At 41.9% G+C, this 17,816-nt stretch overlaps 1 protein-coding gene across 1 annotated transcript in view; it reads left to right on the top strand.

Annotated features, from left to right (window-relative positions):
- Positions 1–15,414: 15,414 nt before the first annotated feature.
- The window catches only part of LOC121302926 (ribosomal protein S6 kinase alpha-3), a 53,060-nt gene continuing 50,658 nt past the window's right edge, over positions 15,415–17,816 (top strand). Inside the window, exon 1 of the mRNA XM_041233282.1 lies at positions 15,415–15,705. Within this exon, the coding sequence (XP_041089216.1) occupies positions 15,640–15,705 (66 nt within the window). The 5' untranslated portion in view covers positions 15,415–15,639. The remainder of the gene's footprint in view (positions 15,706–17,816) is intronic.

The following is a 17,816-nucleotide window of genomic DNA, read 5'->3' as shown; positions in this document are numbered from 1 at the left end:
CAGTATAATGCAGAGAGTCGGGCTGTGAGACATTCACACAGTATAATGCAGAGAGTCAGGCTGCTGTGAGACATTCACACAGTATAATGCAGAGAGTCGGGCTGCTGTGAGACATTCACACAGTATAATGCAGAGAGTCAGGCTGCTGTGAGACATAGTAAGACATTCACACAGTATAATGCAGAGAGTCGGGCTGCTGTGAGACATTCACACAGTATAATGCAGAGAGTCTGCTGTGAGTATAATGCAGAGAGTCGGGCTGCTGTGAGACATTCACACAGTATAATGCAGAGAGTCGGGCTGCTGTGAGACATTCACACAGTATAATGCAGAGAGTCGGGCTGCTGTGAGACATTCACACAGTATAATGCAGAGAGTCGGGCTGCTGTGAGACATTCACACAGTATAATGCAGAGAGTCGGGCTGCTGTATAATGAGACATTCACACAGTATAATGCAGAGAGTCGGGCTGCTGTGAGACATTCACACAGTATAATGCAGAGAGTCGGGCTGCTGTGAGACATTCACACAGTATAATGCAGAGAGTCGGGCTGCTGTGAGACATTCACACAGTATAATGCAGAGAGTCGGGCTGCTGTGAGACATTCACACAGTATAATGCAGAGAGTCGGGCTGCTGTGAGACATTCACACAGTATAATGCAGAGAGTCGGGCTGCTGTGAGACATTCACACAGTATAATGCAGAGAGTCAGGCTGCTGTGAGACATTCACACAGCAGAGAGTCGGGCTGCTGTGAGACATTCACACAGTATAATGCAGAGAGTCGGGCTGCTGTGAGACATTCACACAGTATAATGCAGAGAGTCGGGCTGCTGTGAGACATTCACACAGTATAATGCAGAGAGTCGGGCTGCTGCTGTGAGACATTCACACAGTATAATGCAGAGAGTCGGGCTGCTGTGAGACATTCACACAGTATAATGCAGAGAGTCGGGCTGCTGTGAGACATTCACACAGTATAATGCAGAGAGTCGGGCTGCTGTGAGACATTCACACAGTATAATGCAGAGAGTCGGGCTGCTGTGAGACATTCACACAGTATAATGCAGAGAGTCGGGCTGCTGTGAGACATTCACACAGTATAATGCAGAGAGTCGGGCTGCTGTGAGACATTCACACAGTATAATGTATAATGCAGAGAGTCGGGCTGCTGTGAGACATTCACACAGTATAATGCAGAGAGTCGGGCTGCTGTGAGACATTCACACAGTATAATGCAGAGAGTCGGGCTGCTGTGAGACATTCACACAGTATAATGCAGAGAGTCGGGCTGCTGTGAGACATTCACACAGTATAATGCAGAGAGTCGGGCTGCTGTGAGACATTCACACAGTATAATGCAGAGAGTCGGGCTGCTGTGAGACTTCACACAGTATAATGCAGAGAGTCAGGCTGCTGTGAGACATTCACACAGTATAATGCAGAGAGTCGGGCTGCTGTGAGACATTCACACAGTATAATGCAGAGAGTCGGGCTGCTGTGAGACATTCACACAGTATAATGCAGAGAGTCGGGCTGCTGTGAGACATTCACACAGTATAATGCAGAGAGTCGGGCTGCTGTGAGACATTCACACAGTATAATGCAGAGAGTCGGGCTGCTGTGAGACATTCACACAGTATAATGCAGAGAGTCGGGCTGCTGTGAGACATTCACACAGTATAATGCAGAGAGTCGGGCTGCTGTGAGACATTCACACAGTATAATGCAGAGAGTCTGCTGTGAGACATTCACACAGTATAATGCAGAGAGTCGGGCTGCTGTGAGACATTCACACAGTATAATGCAGAGAGTCGGGCTGCTGTGAGACATTCAGAGAGTCAGACATTCACACAGTATAATGCAGAGAGTCAGTATAATGCAGAGAGTCGGGCTGCTGTGAGAGAGTCATTCACACAGTATAATGCAGAGAGTCTGTGGCTGCTGTGAGACATTCACACAGTATAATGCAGAGAGTCGGGCTGCTGTGAGACATTCACACAGTATAATGCAGAGAGTCGGGCTGCTGTGAGACATTCACACAGTATAATGCAGAGAGTCGGGCTGCTGTGAGACATTCACACAGTATAATGCAGAGAGTCGGGCTGCTGTGAGACATTCACACAGTATAATGCAGAGAGTCAGGCTGCTGTGAGAGTCACACAGGCAGAGAGTCGCTGCTGAGAGACATTCACACAGTATAATGCAGAGTCAGGCTGCTGTGAGACATTCACACAGTATAATGCAGAGAGTCGGGCTGCTGTGAGACATTCACACAGTATAATGCAGAGAGTCGTGCTGTGAGACATTCACACAGTATAATGCAGAGAGTCGGGCTGCTGTGAGACATTCACACAGTATAATGCAGAGAGTCGGGCTGCTGAGAGACATTCACACAGTATAATGCAGAGAGTCGGGCTGCTGTGAGACATTCACACAGTATAATGCAGAGAGTCGGGCTGCTGTGAGACATTCACACAGTATAATGCAGAGAGTCGGGCTGCTGTGAGACATTCACACAGTATAATGCAGAGAGTCGGGCTGCTGTGAGACATTCACACAGTATAATGAGACATTCACACAGTATAATGCAGAGAGTCGGGCTGCTGTGAGACATTCACACAGTATAATGCAGAGAGTCGGGCTGCTGTGAGACATTCACACAGTATAATGCAGAGAGTCGGGCTGCTGTGAGACATTCACACAGTATAATGCAGAGTCAGGCTGCTGTGAGACATTCACACAGTATAATGCAGAGAGTCGGGCTGCTGTGAGACATTCACACAGTATAATGCAGAGAGTCAGGCTGCTGTGAGACATTCACACAGTATAATGCAGAGAGTCAGGCTGCTGTGAGACATTCACACAGTATAATGCAGAGAGTCAGGCTGCTGTGAGACATTCACACAGTATAATGCAGAGTCAGGCTGCTGCTATACATTGTTTCATTGGTTGTGATTTGTGTGTTGCTTTCTAAATCCACTTTTGTCCATTATTGAAGTGGCTGTGCTCTGTTAATTTAATAGAGCGCTGACAAATGTATCCAGCTGTGCCCAATCATTTCCTAAAATGAAGCATGATTAAATATTTACAGCGTGGGCCCCCGCCAATGAGACAAGACTGTAAAATAAAAGGAGCTCTGCATTTAGCACGCAGACAGATAGCTTTCCTGAATTGCCATTTGAATGAGGAGCATTACTAATGAACTTTACACGATTAGTCAATGTATTACCATTATATAAATTCATAATTTATTGACTAACGTGAAAAATTAGGACACAATTCCTTGTAACCGAGGTTAATTGCAGACGCATGCTTTTTATACAGAATTATAGCACTCTCTTTTGGTAGAATTGGGTCATAACATTCTACAATATCTGGTTGAATGCAATTTCCCAGCAATATTACATTTTGATTACTAGATTCTGATATTGAGTTATATTAAAAACAAACAAACAAACAAACAAACAGAACACTAATAAGCATGCAATAAATTCAACAACTAAAAATATTATTCAGTTTTTAAGTATAGTCTTACTTTGCAGAAAATGGTTCATTTTATTTTTCTAAATGTTTATACTGTTTAAGCTGGTATCTATATTCATTCAAATAGGCATGCCAGTGTACAACATGTTGAATGTGAATACAAAGCTGCAAGGTGCACTGGTGTTATTTACAATGTTTTCTGATGGTGGCTGAGGATGTTTTAAATTCTTCTCCACTTGAAAGCCAGTGGGTTTTTTAAAGGGAGGGGGGGGGTGTAAAGTTTCCAACGCTAGCAGAGACCCCCCCCCCCCATACTGCAAGACTACCAAGAGCTATTCTAATATCACAACATAGTTTGAAAGGGGAAGAAGAACACGGCTCCACACTGTGCATTGAATCAGCAGGCACAGGTGAGGGTGAGTAACAGTGAAACAGCAATGCATTAACCTGCAGCACTCCCACTTCCCACTCCAGCATGGTCATATGCATTGATTAGATAGATATAGATATATAGATATAATCAGTACCATTTCTGTACGTGAATGCAATTTAAAAAATGGTCTGATATTTCATTTATTATCCTATTAAACTGAAAAACTAGGGAGTCGACACTAGATTTTGTAAATGAAACAGATCTCTTTGTCCCCTTGAATATATTTTTTAAAATATGTTTCATGAAACCAGCCTGTCAAAAATCCAGTTGAAAGTTAACGGTGTACAGTGTATTGACAGCAAATGTGCTGACTGTCACCATGGGCACGACACTGTGGTGTAGAGTCAGTGACATCACCTCTTCTATGACATCACCGGCTGGCTGATAGGCTGATTATGATGTCACTCCCTGCCCGAGTGCCCCGTGGATTTATCCAGTGTATGGAGTGGAGTGAACACTCGTCTGTGTTTCATTGGTTTGGTTTGTTCTGATTCTCATATGGGAGAGACTCGCAGCCTTGCCAAGCCTGGCAGGGTCCGAAAGACCGCCTGGGGTCCAGAGAGAGAGGAACCAGCCTCTGAAGAAACATTATTATGTTTGCAATTGTTTTGCTGCAGGAGAAAGACATGGGTCAAAGAGTTTACCCCACCACAGGACAAAGAATGGACCAAAGTAAAAAATACTAGTTTTACTAGTAAGTGCAGACTCACTGCTGTACTATTTCAAAAATACCATGCCGTCCGTCCTTCTGTCCATCCATCCGTCTGTGTGTCTCTGGTTCTGTCCATCCGTGTGTCTGTCCTTCCATCCATCCGTCGTCTGTCTGTCTGTCTGTCTGTTTGTCTGTCTGTGTTTCTGAAATGCAAGAAATGAATATTTATCTGTAAGATATTCTATATTCTAGTCCTATTTTGTGTAATTAGTAGACACAAGGTGTTCAGTTTATTGGCTGTTTATTGTTTACCATTTAAAGTGAAAGGCATGATCACCTAGCTGCCAATCACAAAAGACTATGAGGCCACAGTGGTATTATTGCAAAGCAACGCAACTCTTGGTGTGCAGTGCCGCTGCTTTGGGAGCCGCAGTATTATGCTCTTGTGATGAATTTATTTCAGGACCTCTCAATCCACTGCGTGTGTATAAGCACAGGGGGTCGGCCGGGCCAGACCCCATCATAGACTCACAGCTTGCTGATATCCTTCAGTATCAAAAACAATCCTTCAGAGAAGAGATCAGTCTGAATGAGCAGGAGGAGCGCAGCCAGAAACCCCGAGAGGTACAGCAGCCGAGATAAAGGGACTTTCAAAACCTAACGACACCTGCACAAGTTCTGAAACCCTTTCAAAAAAGATCCCCTGTCGTTATGACTAATAATATTACAATTGAGAGATATTGGTGATGCATGTATGCATCTGTAATGGGCAAGTCGCAGTTCACAGGCATGTTCATAGAATAGGATAAGCCCTAGGTGTTCTTTATATAGGAGATGCACAAGAAAGGGTATTTTGGCAGAATGGCACCAGGTTTCCTACAAAAGTTCTCTTCAGCACTGTCTCTGTCCTGACATCACCCTGTGGTTTTCCCTGTTTTTCAGTAATGTGAAAAGCGTCTCTGTTTTTTTTTTTCTTTTTAATCCACTGACAGGTAAGGAAATCAATCAGGAAAAGGCAAAGGGAAATTAAACAATGCCCCATAAAACTATCAGTGAGGCAACAAAGTAACAGTGAAGTGGAGGCCAATCCCTGCAGTGTGGAGCGGGACGAGACTCAGCTGCTACGACTACCGGCAAATGTAAACCCTTTATCTTGCTTCATGTTGCCTCTTACCCTAATAGAGACAGGGATGCCTTTCCAGGGAAATCATCTTAGCCAAACAACATACATTATAAATCACATACTGTATGAGAAATCACTCAAGAATGTGTCTAAATTCCACTTGTGATGCCATCCTGCGTATTGAACCAAAGACAGAATTCTAAAGTAAAATAATAAACAACAACCTTTTTTTGTAGGATATTTCTTATTATAAAATAAATCATTTTGCACACTTATAATAATTATCAATTTGATAGCTGGGACTACAATTAGCAGCATGGCATTTTAGAATTCATCAGCAGCAAGGGTTTATAGCAGGAGCTGTGCCTGCTATGAATCCACGGAGTTTGAATAGCGTGGTGTCTGGATGCTGCTTGCAGGACTGGAAATTGTGTGATTCCGTCTTGTTTCTGTAGTGCTCTAACCCCCTCAGCCGTCTCCTCTTCCCTGTTCCCTGCAGCACACACTGCTGTCTTTGTATCGGCATGGGCTGTGCAGCCGGACCACCACCTCCAACCCCTTCTACACCCCCACCCAGCGGGACTGGCAGCCCCCGGGCGCAGTGGTGCTGCTGGGCCCCGAGGAGGAAGAGGAGGAGGAGGTCCAGAGCAGAGGACCCATCCTGAGGGGCAAGGCTGCAGGGGATAGCATCAAGTGTGACAGGCAGAGTCGGAACGGCAAGCAGGACAAACATATACATTTAAACCAGTACGTTTATATTCCCCACACCGATCCAAATAAACTTCTGTCTCTGCAAAAATAAAGATTTTGTAAAGCTTGCTTTTAACAGGGGAGGGCTATTTTAGGGTTATTTACAGATTTTCTTTCTCTATATTTTTGGCCAAGGGTCCTAATCTATTGTCAGCTTTTTTTTTTTCAAATATACAGTAGTATACACTACTATACCCGTCTCAATCAGATATACAGTGAGGATGGGAGACAGGGTCTCACAGAGGGAGCTCCTCTACAGAGAACAGTGAATGGTGAGATTGCTTGTATTAAAATAGTGAGTTTGCTGCATTTGAAATGTCACTGAATTGTGTATCTACTACCACATACTGTTAGAGATGGAATCTCAAAGCCATTTACTAAAATACTGTGTAGTACCACTGAGAAACAGATTGTATAAGGGCACATACAAATCTTTCCTGACCTGCTAGAGTTAAATAACTCTTTACTACATTTACTACCTAGTCATTTGAGGCAAGGTTTTTTACCTTAAGAACAAAATTTAAAAAAAATAAAATGTTTTAACATAAGATGAATTCATGTAGATTGTTATTTTTAGATTTTAAAAGGTGTCCCTTCCACTCCTGTTGTTTGTTCCAACCCTGTTCTAAATGTTGTAATTAACCCAGTTAACCCTTGATCCACACCCTGAAGCAGTTCATTATACCTGCTGAACCGGGAGTGAAATGGCCCTTCAGGCCTACGAACTGCTGGAATTCCTGTAGTATTTAAAACTGCCACTAGAGGGCAAGGGTAGCTCACAGATTGAAGAGATGCAGCCACAGCAAAACCCCCTCTGTGGAATGTGAACCTCTGAATTTAATCTGTGCCTGTCATCTTATACAACAAAACAAAACACCCTAAACAAAACCTACAATAAAAACACATTATTTTTATAATGTGTTTATTTAACGTGAAGCCCTCGGGCAAACAGAAACATGCACAGTGGACAGGTTTACCAGGGGCTAGCGGTTTATAAAGAGGAAAGCACGGCCTCGGTGCGGAAAGACGGGCCGCGCTCTTCACCTGGAGCAGAATCTCTTCTGCGTTCTTTCGAACACCTGAAACGTTCTCCTGCCCTGTCTTGCTGTGTCGAAGCCACACGGCTCGTATGTTGGCTCTGTGTACCCCGGGGCTAATGCTGGCAAACAGTGAGAAAACGATGCTGAACCACGGCTCTGACGGAGGGGAGCTGAGCACTGCCGCTACACACTGCACTAAGATATGTGGGCTCTTTTGGAGTTTCTTTTCTAATTATGTTACTGCTTTTGGCTGTCTGGTTGACTGCTTCGGTGAATACCTTGTTTGTTACAAATACTAAGTGATGGGAAAAAAATGAATTGTTTATCAGCAGACCCGATTAATGTGGCTGCCCGTTTGAACTGAAGAGAGAATGGGTTTGCATTATACACGGTCCGCCATACCATTGAAACACAGTTGTTTTTTTTTTGTTTTGTTTTTTTGGGGGGGGGTGGGGGGAGTATTTATTTTGAAGCATAAATGAGTTATGGATTGATTTTCCAATCACTCTCTCCCAAGGGGCGTGTCGAGAACATTTCCCGTTCGCCCCCGGCCTTGCAGGTGATTGATTTATGTTTCCTTGCTCACAAACTATCCAGGCAATTAGAGCTTGGAGCCGGGTCAGCACGTACAGGGCTGGCCATAATCTTCCCTTCACGACCAGACACATTTCCACTTGGCAATAGAGCATTTTAACATCTATCACTGGCATTAAATATTGGATCCCTTGCGCAGAAACAAAGAAATAAAGGTTTTGTATTTTTACAGACGTGACAGCAGCTGGATGCTCAACAAACCATCACTAAGGCTTCCCGTAATTTATTGAAAATATACCTCTAACCTACCAACAGACAACTGTAAAAAAAATTCTAAAACATTGCTGTGGTTTGTAACAGCATTTATATGCTCTGCAGCAAGATAATTGATGGCAGTGACAAAGACAGGAGATGGGTTGAAAGACTAGGTCAGTTGTCTATAGGTAATGACGCTGCAGACTGCTGATGTAAGTCACACACACACACGCTTTTGTGTATGAAGTCATTTTAAAATGTGTTGACTGGGTGCTTATGTTGCCTGTTTTACCCCTAATGTACTAAGTAATCTTTATATCCCTTACATGGGTTTAATATTTCACACACCAGAATAAACCACACTGAAAATGGGATAAACCACCACGTTTTCAGAAAGGTAAGACTCGTGGTTCTCCAGCGTTGCCCGTCACATTTCAGCATTTCACTTTGATTACATTTTGCTACTCGCTATCATCATGTGTTACTTTAATTAGGTACTGCAGGTACTTATCTCATAATTGTCCCCCTATATACTGATAATTGTTGCCTGGTTAATCTAAAAAGCATGACTGCAGTGTCTTTTAAGGAAGACTTTTCATCAAAACATTTGTCTGATTTACATTTTTTCAAAGCATTACTCCGGTCTTTAATTAAAAAAAAAAAAAAAAAAAAAAAAAACATGCCTGTTCATTTTTACAGTGTAGGACCCAAACACACCTGTGTGATATAATTCAGGGTTTCATGAGAACAGTTATGTTGCTTGTTTCCCATTTTGTAACACCTTTGCCTTTCAAAAAATAAGAACAGGATTTCCAACTGGAGTTCCTTATCACGCCTGCTTGCTATAGTGTGTGTTGCTTGCTGACCCTGAGCTACACAATGTACAAGACATCACACACTTGGAACTTTTAGGCTGTTGTATTACAGCAATCTATTCAGGGTAATAGTACAAGCGCTGTCCTTAATTAGACCCCAGGTAACGAAACCTATTAATCTTATTAAGCGCTTGGTTTCTGAGAAATGACCTCCGCACACAGGCACATTGGCACTTGTAAAAACACTGCAGGTGTGTGAAAGCAGAGAGAGCCTGCAGTCTTCTTTGCAGTGTGAGCTCATTTAGAAGTTTGCTTGTTTGTTCTTGTCTGGATAAGGCTTGATTCCCGGTAGTATTAGTGTAAAGGAATGGGGTGCAATTCAAATAATTGATGACACCTGGCTAGCTCTGAAGGAGATATTTCAAATCTTCTATTACATTTTATGGTTAACAGTTATAAAAGGGATAAAGGCATGGCAAAGTGTATCAAAGCATAGGTATGCATTGTAAATCATGCTAAAAAACCCTTAACCTCACGAATCACAGAAAGACTTGTGTCATCTTCTGACAAATGAACCTCATTAGCAGTACTGTGGCTTTCATACTGGGGTTAAACTTGTGCATCGTAAGGTATGGTCAGCCACATGCACATAAAGGATGTATCCTTAATTTAACATAGGTGTCAGTTACATGGAAAACCACGAAATCCATACCTACATCCGCAGCACATGGAAGAACATCTGGTACAATTCCATGGATATTGTTTAAAACAGTTTGCTGTCTATTTGGGACAGTGCCCAATGTCATTTTGTTCTTGATTTAGATATTTAACCCCATAAGTTGCACAATGAATTGAACGGTTGTTGTTCAAACAGTTTCTTTTTAAAATACATTTCAGAGTCGCTCAAGTATCACAAGGAGGAAACTGACAATCTGGATGACCAGCTCCAACCTGTCAGTAAAGGTTTTGTGCACCTCATTGCAAAAATAAGAACTCTAGCATCATTTTTATTTGTGGAACACTCCCTTTCCTCAAAGGGTTAATACATCATGCAAGCCAGGCTCTGAACAGCCACACTGGTTCATAACTGCAGCACACCTATGTTGCAGGTCCAGGTTCTGTATATGAAACAGGCAGTGTTGTGTGATTCAGTGCCTTTACGGATTGTGACGCATCAGTGAGATGAGAGGAGGTTAAAACCTCTATAGCCTCACCTGCTGTTAAGATGCTCCCTTGCAGTGTGCAGGCTTGCTGGTTTGGGTCCAGCTTCCACTCCTGTTAAATATACATACTGTTTAGATTGTGTCTACTGTGTCCAGGTTTATACGTGGAGTGGCATGCATGAAATAGACCACACTGAAGGTTTAAAGCAATCAAATTCTATATACCCATGTGACCATGTGCCCCATGTGCTACCCACTCTGAAGCACTTGTTAACTCTCAGCTCCTAGATTCAATCCTGTTGTGCGGTGGTGCTGCCAGTCCTCATCCACTCATCAGTAACATTGACAGGAGCTAGTCCTTTGCAGCAGCATCTTGATGCCATATGGGATGTTATGAATGAAGCATTATGTTCTACATTTTTTGTCACTATATCCCATTGTAGATTGAATAAGGTCATTGAGCCGTTCGTTATCTGCTGGTCATGTGTACATAAATAAAGGCTTCCCCAATTGCAAATAAGAGAACTGATTAGTATCCTAGACACATAGCAGTGTCCTGTACTACCCTTTACTTCAGTGAACCCAACAGCAGTGTAGCACACGATATTGATTTGGACCTTTACAAGCTAGGGTTACCTACGTCACCACTTCCATTTCAGCAGCTTGCTCGGTGATAGCCTGTGTTTTGTGACACACTGAGCAATGCAGATGGTGTGATGAACAAAGCCTGGTTTATCTTTCACTTTCCAGCTGAAAAGATCAAAGGAGTGCAAGACTAGTAGTACCAGATATCATACAGTATGTATACATGCTCTGCAGAACAGGCGCTTCTTTCAAAACTGCACCTTTGATCCTCTATATATAGTAGTAGTAATACAGAAAATGGATTTTAAAAATCGTACACAGAGACGGTTTAACTAGACTACACTACATTAGACCTCAGGATTTTTGTGTTGATTAAATATGTTGTATTCTAAGCATCACTTTGACTTTACTTGATTCCAGTTGCCCTTACAGTCATTTCAAACCCATTAAAAGCCTTTAATAGCATACATCGGCTCTAAATCAATAGAGCTGTGCTGTGGCGCTCAAAGAGCATTATAAAATGACTAGTACTAACTAATATGTTAAGAAGGCACTGTAATGCTAATGTAAATACTACTTTTAAAAGCATAAGCCTCTGTTTTAATTAGGTTAGGTTTTGGATTGAGAAAAACAAATGATTCAACTTCGTGATGCTCATAGGGCCCCTTCGTTAGATGACTAAACGCAGCTGCCTCAGTCTTGGCTTGTACAAAGCACCACTTTGTCATTGTGACACACATTTGAACGGGCTGGGGTGATGATTTTGCTAAATGTAATCTGCTCTTTCCCTAGCACTTGTGTAGGTCTGTTGTCATGATTGTAGTGCAGAGGTCATGTGCCTTAGTACGTGCCTGTCTGAACCTCCTCATTACAGAGACTGTATCTAAGAAGAGGCTGCAGTGTGGTAAAAGAGTGGCTAGTGAGAAACAGCTTTAGTTAGTTTAAACAGTTTTATATTCTCACTGTATGAGTCTTTGTGTTACGTTGTGTAAGTAGTGATCATGAGGTACCCAACAGCCATTGCAAAAAAATGAACGAGCAAAAAACAATGGAGTCTATTTAAATGATCTATATCTCTAAATGCCAGCCCACTATAACTCTGTAGGAGGAGAGTATCTAGTCAGAGATACCAGGGTATTTAGTAAGTAAGGGGTCTGAGTGAGCAAAAATGGACAATACAATCCCCAGCCCTAGTCTTGCTGCAAATCATTTGTTGTTTCCAAACTTTTGAACACGCCTGTATGTTGTGATTTTTAAAACAGTGCAAAAGATTCTAAGTTAATACACAGGAACAGAATGCAGTGCCAGCACAATCCTTTCTTTATTACTGGACACCTCAATAGAATAATCAGGAATGCACCGTGTGGCAGGCAGACCTGAAGGTTATCTTGTCATTAACATATCAGCTGATCCAGCATGTGAACTGCCTGATCTTTTCATTTCATCTGTAGTGTGGTGCAATCTGAAATTGTGACAGTCTGAACCCTGCTAATGCAGACTGTGATCTAATAGCCTCTTAATACTTAACGGCATTTTAATGAATCTGAGTAATTGTCCCTTCATTATTATTTATTTATTTATTTATTTATTTATTAGCAGAAATACCGACTTACAAAATATCTCAGTGCGAAGTATCACAATACAAAATATCACATTGTAAAGTATTACAGAATATCACATTACGTATAAAAGCAGTTGTAAAATATAATAAAATCAGTAGGAAAAGATCAAAATAGAGAATCCAGTAAATAATTACATGTAAGATCGGGTTTGACTAAGAGCAGTTAACTTATTAAAAATATTTGCTTATAATCATGCCTTGTGCAGAAATGTGCAGCAATGTAACAAATTGTAAAGAGCAGAGGGTTCAACTGGGGGCAATGGTATTTTTTTTAAAGTCCACAAGATTGCCCTAGAAAGTGAAGCTCCCTCTTACCAGCACCCTTGGTATAAGCGGGGAGTGAGTGGCCTTGTACACAACAGAGAGGAACAAGTACAAGGCACTCTGAATTAAATTATTAAACCTGCTCTTAATCTTTCATGTCATGAGTCAGGGGGTTAATAAATCGATCAATAAAATCCGATCGTTACCATTGATCCCATTGGGTGACCCTCACATCCCTGGTCCTCTTTAGAAAATGCGCTGGCAGATCAAGGATTAAATATTAATGGGATCATTACATGTTGCTTGGTTCAGTGAGTGTACATGGACAAATGAATAGCTGTCAAGCACTCAGCCTTGCCTTTGAATTGCACAACATTGAGAGCTGTCATGACATATCCACTCGAGCGCTGTACAGATTAATCGATAGTCACCCTTTCTGCATGCTGTAAAGAAGTGCAGACTCTTTTTTCATGTATTCATAAATGACTTAGATTTCATTGAAGTTGGGGCCACTATAAACCTTAACTGCAGGACTACTTTGAAATATCTATACGAAATTGCCTTATAAGTACCCTTTTACATCAGGGGGATCATAAAGTCAGTTCACTCTGCGCAAACTATACATACTTGCTCTCATGCAATTACTAGAGTTGACATTAGAAAGCTTTAAGGGAAATATCTATAAATAACATTGTAACATTTTTCTCTATAAGGAATATTTTTTTCAGAGACTCAGGGGAAAGTGAGTAAAATAAACACCCCTGGTAGACCTGTAATAACAACACCAACCCATTCATTGCTGTTATTCTAGTAGCTGGAGTGGTATCATTAAATAATGAAGTGCAGATTAAGAGTCTTGTAATGTTTCTGTCACTGCTGAACTATAGTTAATAAGATTCTTTACACCAAAGTGCAATTTGCATCGTTGTTTGAGAAGGGTTACAAAACCGTAAATGACTGAGTTGATTGATTACACACTATGTAAAATAAACAGTTTCATTGGACAACAAATGGCGCAAGGTTTTGTCATGTAATCAGAGCCCCTCAATGTAAAATAGGCCTTATCTACTTTGTGAGTTCATTGCAGCAGTGCTCAGATCAGGACCCAGGAGCTGATGTTGGCATGCAGCGTTGCTGTGCTTTCTCAGTGTCCTTGCAGCAGGTCCCAGACAGCAGCTAAGAGGATTCACACGCTCTGAATCGAAAGAGCAGTGACGTAACCAAACAGGAAGCAAATCCCAGGAATAGTGCTGGCTGCCCACTAATCACACACTCAGTAAACACGTCACAGCTGCTTCTGTCAGTGGAAGAAACACACTACTGAACATTTACTTGCTTTTGTGTTTTTGACTAACATTTTTTTTTGGAGTCATTTTTTGTTTGTTTTTTTTTTCTATTGAAGACCACTTGGGATGGAAATAGAAGTTTAATAAGACACACTTGAGCTTGTTACCTATTGGGCTAATCAAGCTCATAGTAAAACCTGGAATGGGTGAATATTTTCCATCCCTGTACAGTAAGACTAGGGCTGGGGATTGTATTGCCAATTTTTCCTCACTCAGACCCCTTACTTACTAAATACCATAGTATCTCTGAATCATCTCCTCTTTATAAATATACTAAATGTTCTCCTTTTTCTAGGAAAGCAGCACAACTGGGGATGGGGAGTTTTAACGAACTGTCTCTCCCACAAGTGCTGTGGTACCCCAAGTATGGGCAATACAATCCCCACCCCTAGTCATGCTATAAATCATCTGTTGTTTGCAAACTTTTGGAGATATATATTCCTACTCCCTGGAACACCCTGTTCCCAGAACAGTTATATTTCAACCCTGTCCCAGTAACCCCTGCTGACATCACTGGTCCCATCTATGAAACATTAAGCTGTCTATTCTGAAAGCTTGCTGGCTGGAACACCCGGATAGGCCTGTTTCAATATCACATGACTTGCTTTATTGTGCTGGTGGCAGTATCTGCTGATTATCAACAGATGGCACTACAAGCTCCTCCCTGACATGCTGCCACACATTAACATTAACGCGCTCCAGGCGTACTGTATAGATCAGTACATTCTTTCAATGCATTGGATATACTAATCACATACAATCTATTGTGCTTTCAATTCTATAAACAGAATACTTTCACTGGCCGGAATTTTAACAATCTCTTTGACATTCCAAGCACTGGCTACTAATCCAATCATACTAAATTAACTATATAAAAACATGAATACAAATATGCTGAATACTGGGATTTATATGTTACATGATTTAAGAAACCCAGTTCAGCTTTCCTTTTCTAGTTAAAATAAACTGTACCTAGGATACAGTTTGGGAAAAAAAATAATAACAGGCATTTGCAGCTGAAAAGCAACCAAAAGTATATTAACCGACAAAAGTAACATTGAGGTATCTTAACAGGCATTTGCAGCTGAAAAGCAACCAAAAGTATATTAACCGACAAAAGTAACACCGCTTGAGGTATCTTAAAACACCCAACTCCTTCATAACCCTGGCTCACCTGTAGCAGAGAGAGAGAGAGAGAGAGAGAGAGAGAGAGAGAGAGAGAGAGAGAGAGAGAGAGAGAGAGAGAGAGAGAGAGAGAGAGAGAGAGAGAGAGAGAGAGAGAGAGAGAGAGAGAGAGAGAGAGAGAGAGAGAGAGAGAGAGAGAGAGAGAGAGAGACCTCGTTGTCACAGACAGGTAAGCTGAGCTGCGGCGCCATATTGAGAGCAGCGGAAGTAGTGAGTGAGAAACTGTCAGCCGGGAGAAAGTCGACTGGGCGATTCCTGAACTTGTCTTCGCCTTGGATTGTTTTCCCCTTCCGATTCAGCGGGGGCGCCTCACATCATAAATACGTGTCTTCTCCCAGGATAAGAGTACATTTCTGTTTTGTACGTTATTTTATCCTCTTGCGAAGATGCCACTGGCACAACTACTATCTGACCCGTGGCAGAAGATGGCTGTGGAAGATTTGGAGACTGAGGTAAGTTTGCAGTGAACTCTTGGATATTGTTATCAGAGAAATGACACGACATTAGGACGCAGAGTAACTGCTGTGTCTAAGAAACACAGAAGTGACTCTACATCCTAATCTGAAACTGACGTGTTAATCCGGATCACAGTCGTTTAGCGGATCTTGAATTTGGATGGGTTTATGAGGTACACGAGTGTAAGTGAATGGAAAAACTTATACAAGTAGTGTTTATAACGTGGGAACAGTATTAGAACGGGTCACATTTACTGTAAGTATGGTGCGGAGAACAAGGGCGGGTGTACTCATTTTATACTTGCGCTTTTCGCAGTCTCGAAAGATTAAGAAGAGGAAGGGGAAAAGCCCAAAGTGTTTCGTATTTTGTAAGTCTTGTTTTAGCAGTGTGGTTTTAAAGCATTGTAAGAGGCTCTTGTCGCTGGGTTGGTTGTTTGCTTGCGTTAAACACGGTGAATGTACAGATCAGTAATAAGGGTGTCTGAAAGAGTGTCTCGGTAGCTGTCACTGGGATTGTTGAACTTCCGGACTAAGTTAATAACTGACTCGGTTCTGTTCTCCGGTCGCTAGTCAGGCGCAGACGGCTCTGTACATTGGAAACGTGGCTTCCCCGACCACACCACGGGAATATCTCGAATCGTAACTACATTGAGAGGTAATAGGTACTGTTATATTAGTACATCGACGGTAACTGACAGGATCACAGTATTGATTTCGGAAGAGTTGAGTCAGCTTTGAGCGTTCTGCTTTCTCATCTAAGCGATTCTCTTGCAATTTTCAAGAGGACAAAGGAAGCAGTCCAGAAACGCTTTCAAGCCACTGCAGTCAGACTACGACTAGTTTGCATATAGGTTGTGTTGTCCAGTGGTTGAAGAAACGGGCTTGTAACTAGGAGGTCCCCGGTTCAAATCCCACTGACTCACTGACCCTGAGCAAGTCGCTTAACCTCCTTGTGCTCCGTCTCTCGGGTGAGACGTTGTTGTGAGTGACTCTGATGCATCGTTCACACACCCTAGCCTCGTAGTAGAGCCACTATGGTCCACTATGAAAGGCGCTATATAAAGATTATGATTATTATTATTATTATATAAACACTGCGGGAAACCGGTGGTGCTTTTTCAACATTTATTTATTATTTTTTAACCCTTCAATGAGAAATGTCTTTAAAAAGGAAAATTGATCAATGTAGAAAATTGTATACAATTTAAATTGCTATATAGTGCAGTAGAACGTGCTCTGTAAAGGTTGTATATACATTTTAATGTATTTTGCCCCCAAATATTGGTTTCTTACTGCAATAAAATAAATATAAACGATATTATATATAATTGACAGTAGCTTGAAGCAATAGAGTTGGTGTAAAACTTTGTCTTGAACACAGTGGGAAACTACTGGACTGCAGTAATGAGAGATGTTTTTTATCAAGAAGGTTTATGGAAATTAAGCGGTCCAGTGTTATCGTGGGTGTGCACCCCCCCCCCCCCCCCCCCCCCCCCCCCCCCCCCCCCCCCCCCCCCCACACACACCCCACACCCACCCACACCCACACCCACACCCATCCTGAAAAATGCCTCTTCAAACAACAACAATAAAAATAATAATTTGAGAGACAGCGCGAGTGAGCCTTAACTAATGATATACATAATAAATGAAAAGCTTCCCTTTTTTGTGCAACTTATTCATATTCAACATTGGACTGAAGTAATTTCAGCGAGGGAATTTGAGAATGTTTTCATTTATAATTTAATATATTCTGAGAGATTGCTGCTTAATGAGTAGCCTAATATTGATGCACGTTGACTAACAGCGGGTGGAAACTTCGCCCCATCATTATCGACAGTGTGCTTTTAACAAGCGTTGCCACTGTTTGTATTGTGGTGTGCCTGCGCGTGTGCATTGCCCTGAGGTACAAACAGCAGATGTACAGCATCTTCAAAGTGTTGGGTGTTTTTTTGTGATCTACATGACCCAGATCATTTGTAAGTATCTAAGAAATTGCAACTGCTGATAGCGAAGCTGTTTCTGTCAGTTTACATTTACTTACCAGGCATACTTCTGTAGCCACTACCATTTTTTTTTTTTCTACTGTAGAGGTGACCTTTTCCTAG

This window comes from Polyodon spathula, chromosome 30 (genome assembly GCF_017654505.1).
Source record: "Polyodon spathula isolate WHYD16114869_AA chromosome 30, ASM1765450v1, whole genome shotgun sequence".
Classification (NCBI taxonomy): Eukaryota; Metazoa; Chordata; class Actinopteri; order Acipenseriformes; family Polyodontidae; genus Polyodon; species Polyodon spathula.
This window is presented reverse-complemented; position numbering and strand designations above follow the sequence as displayed.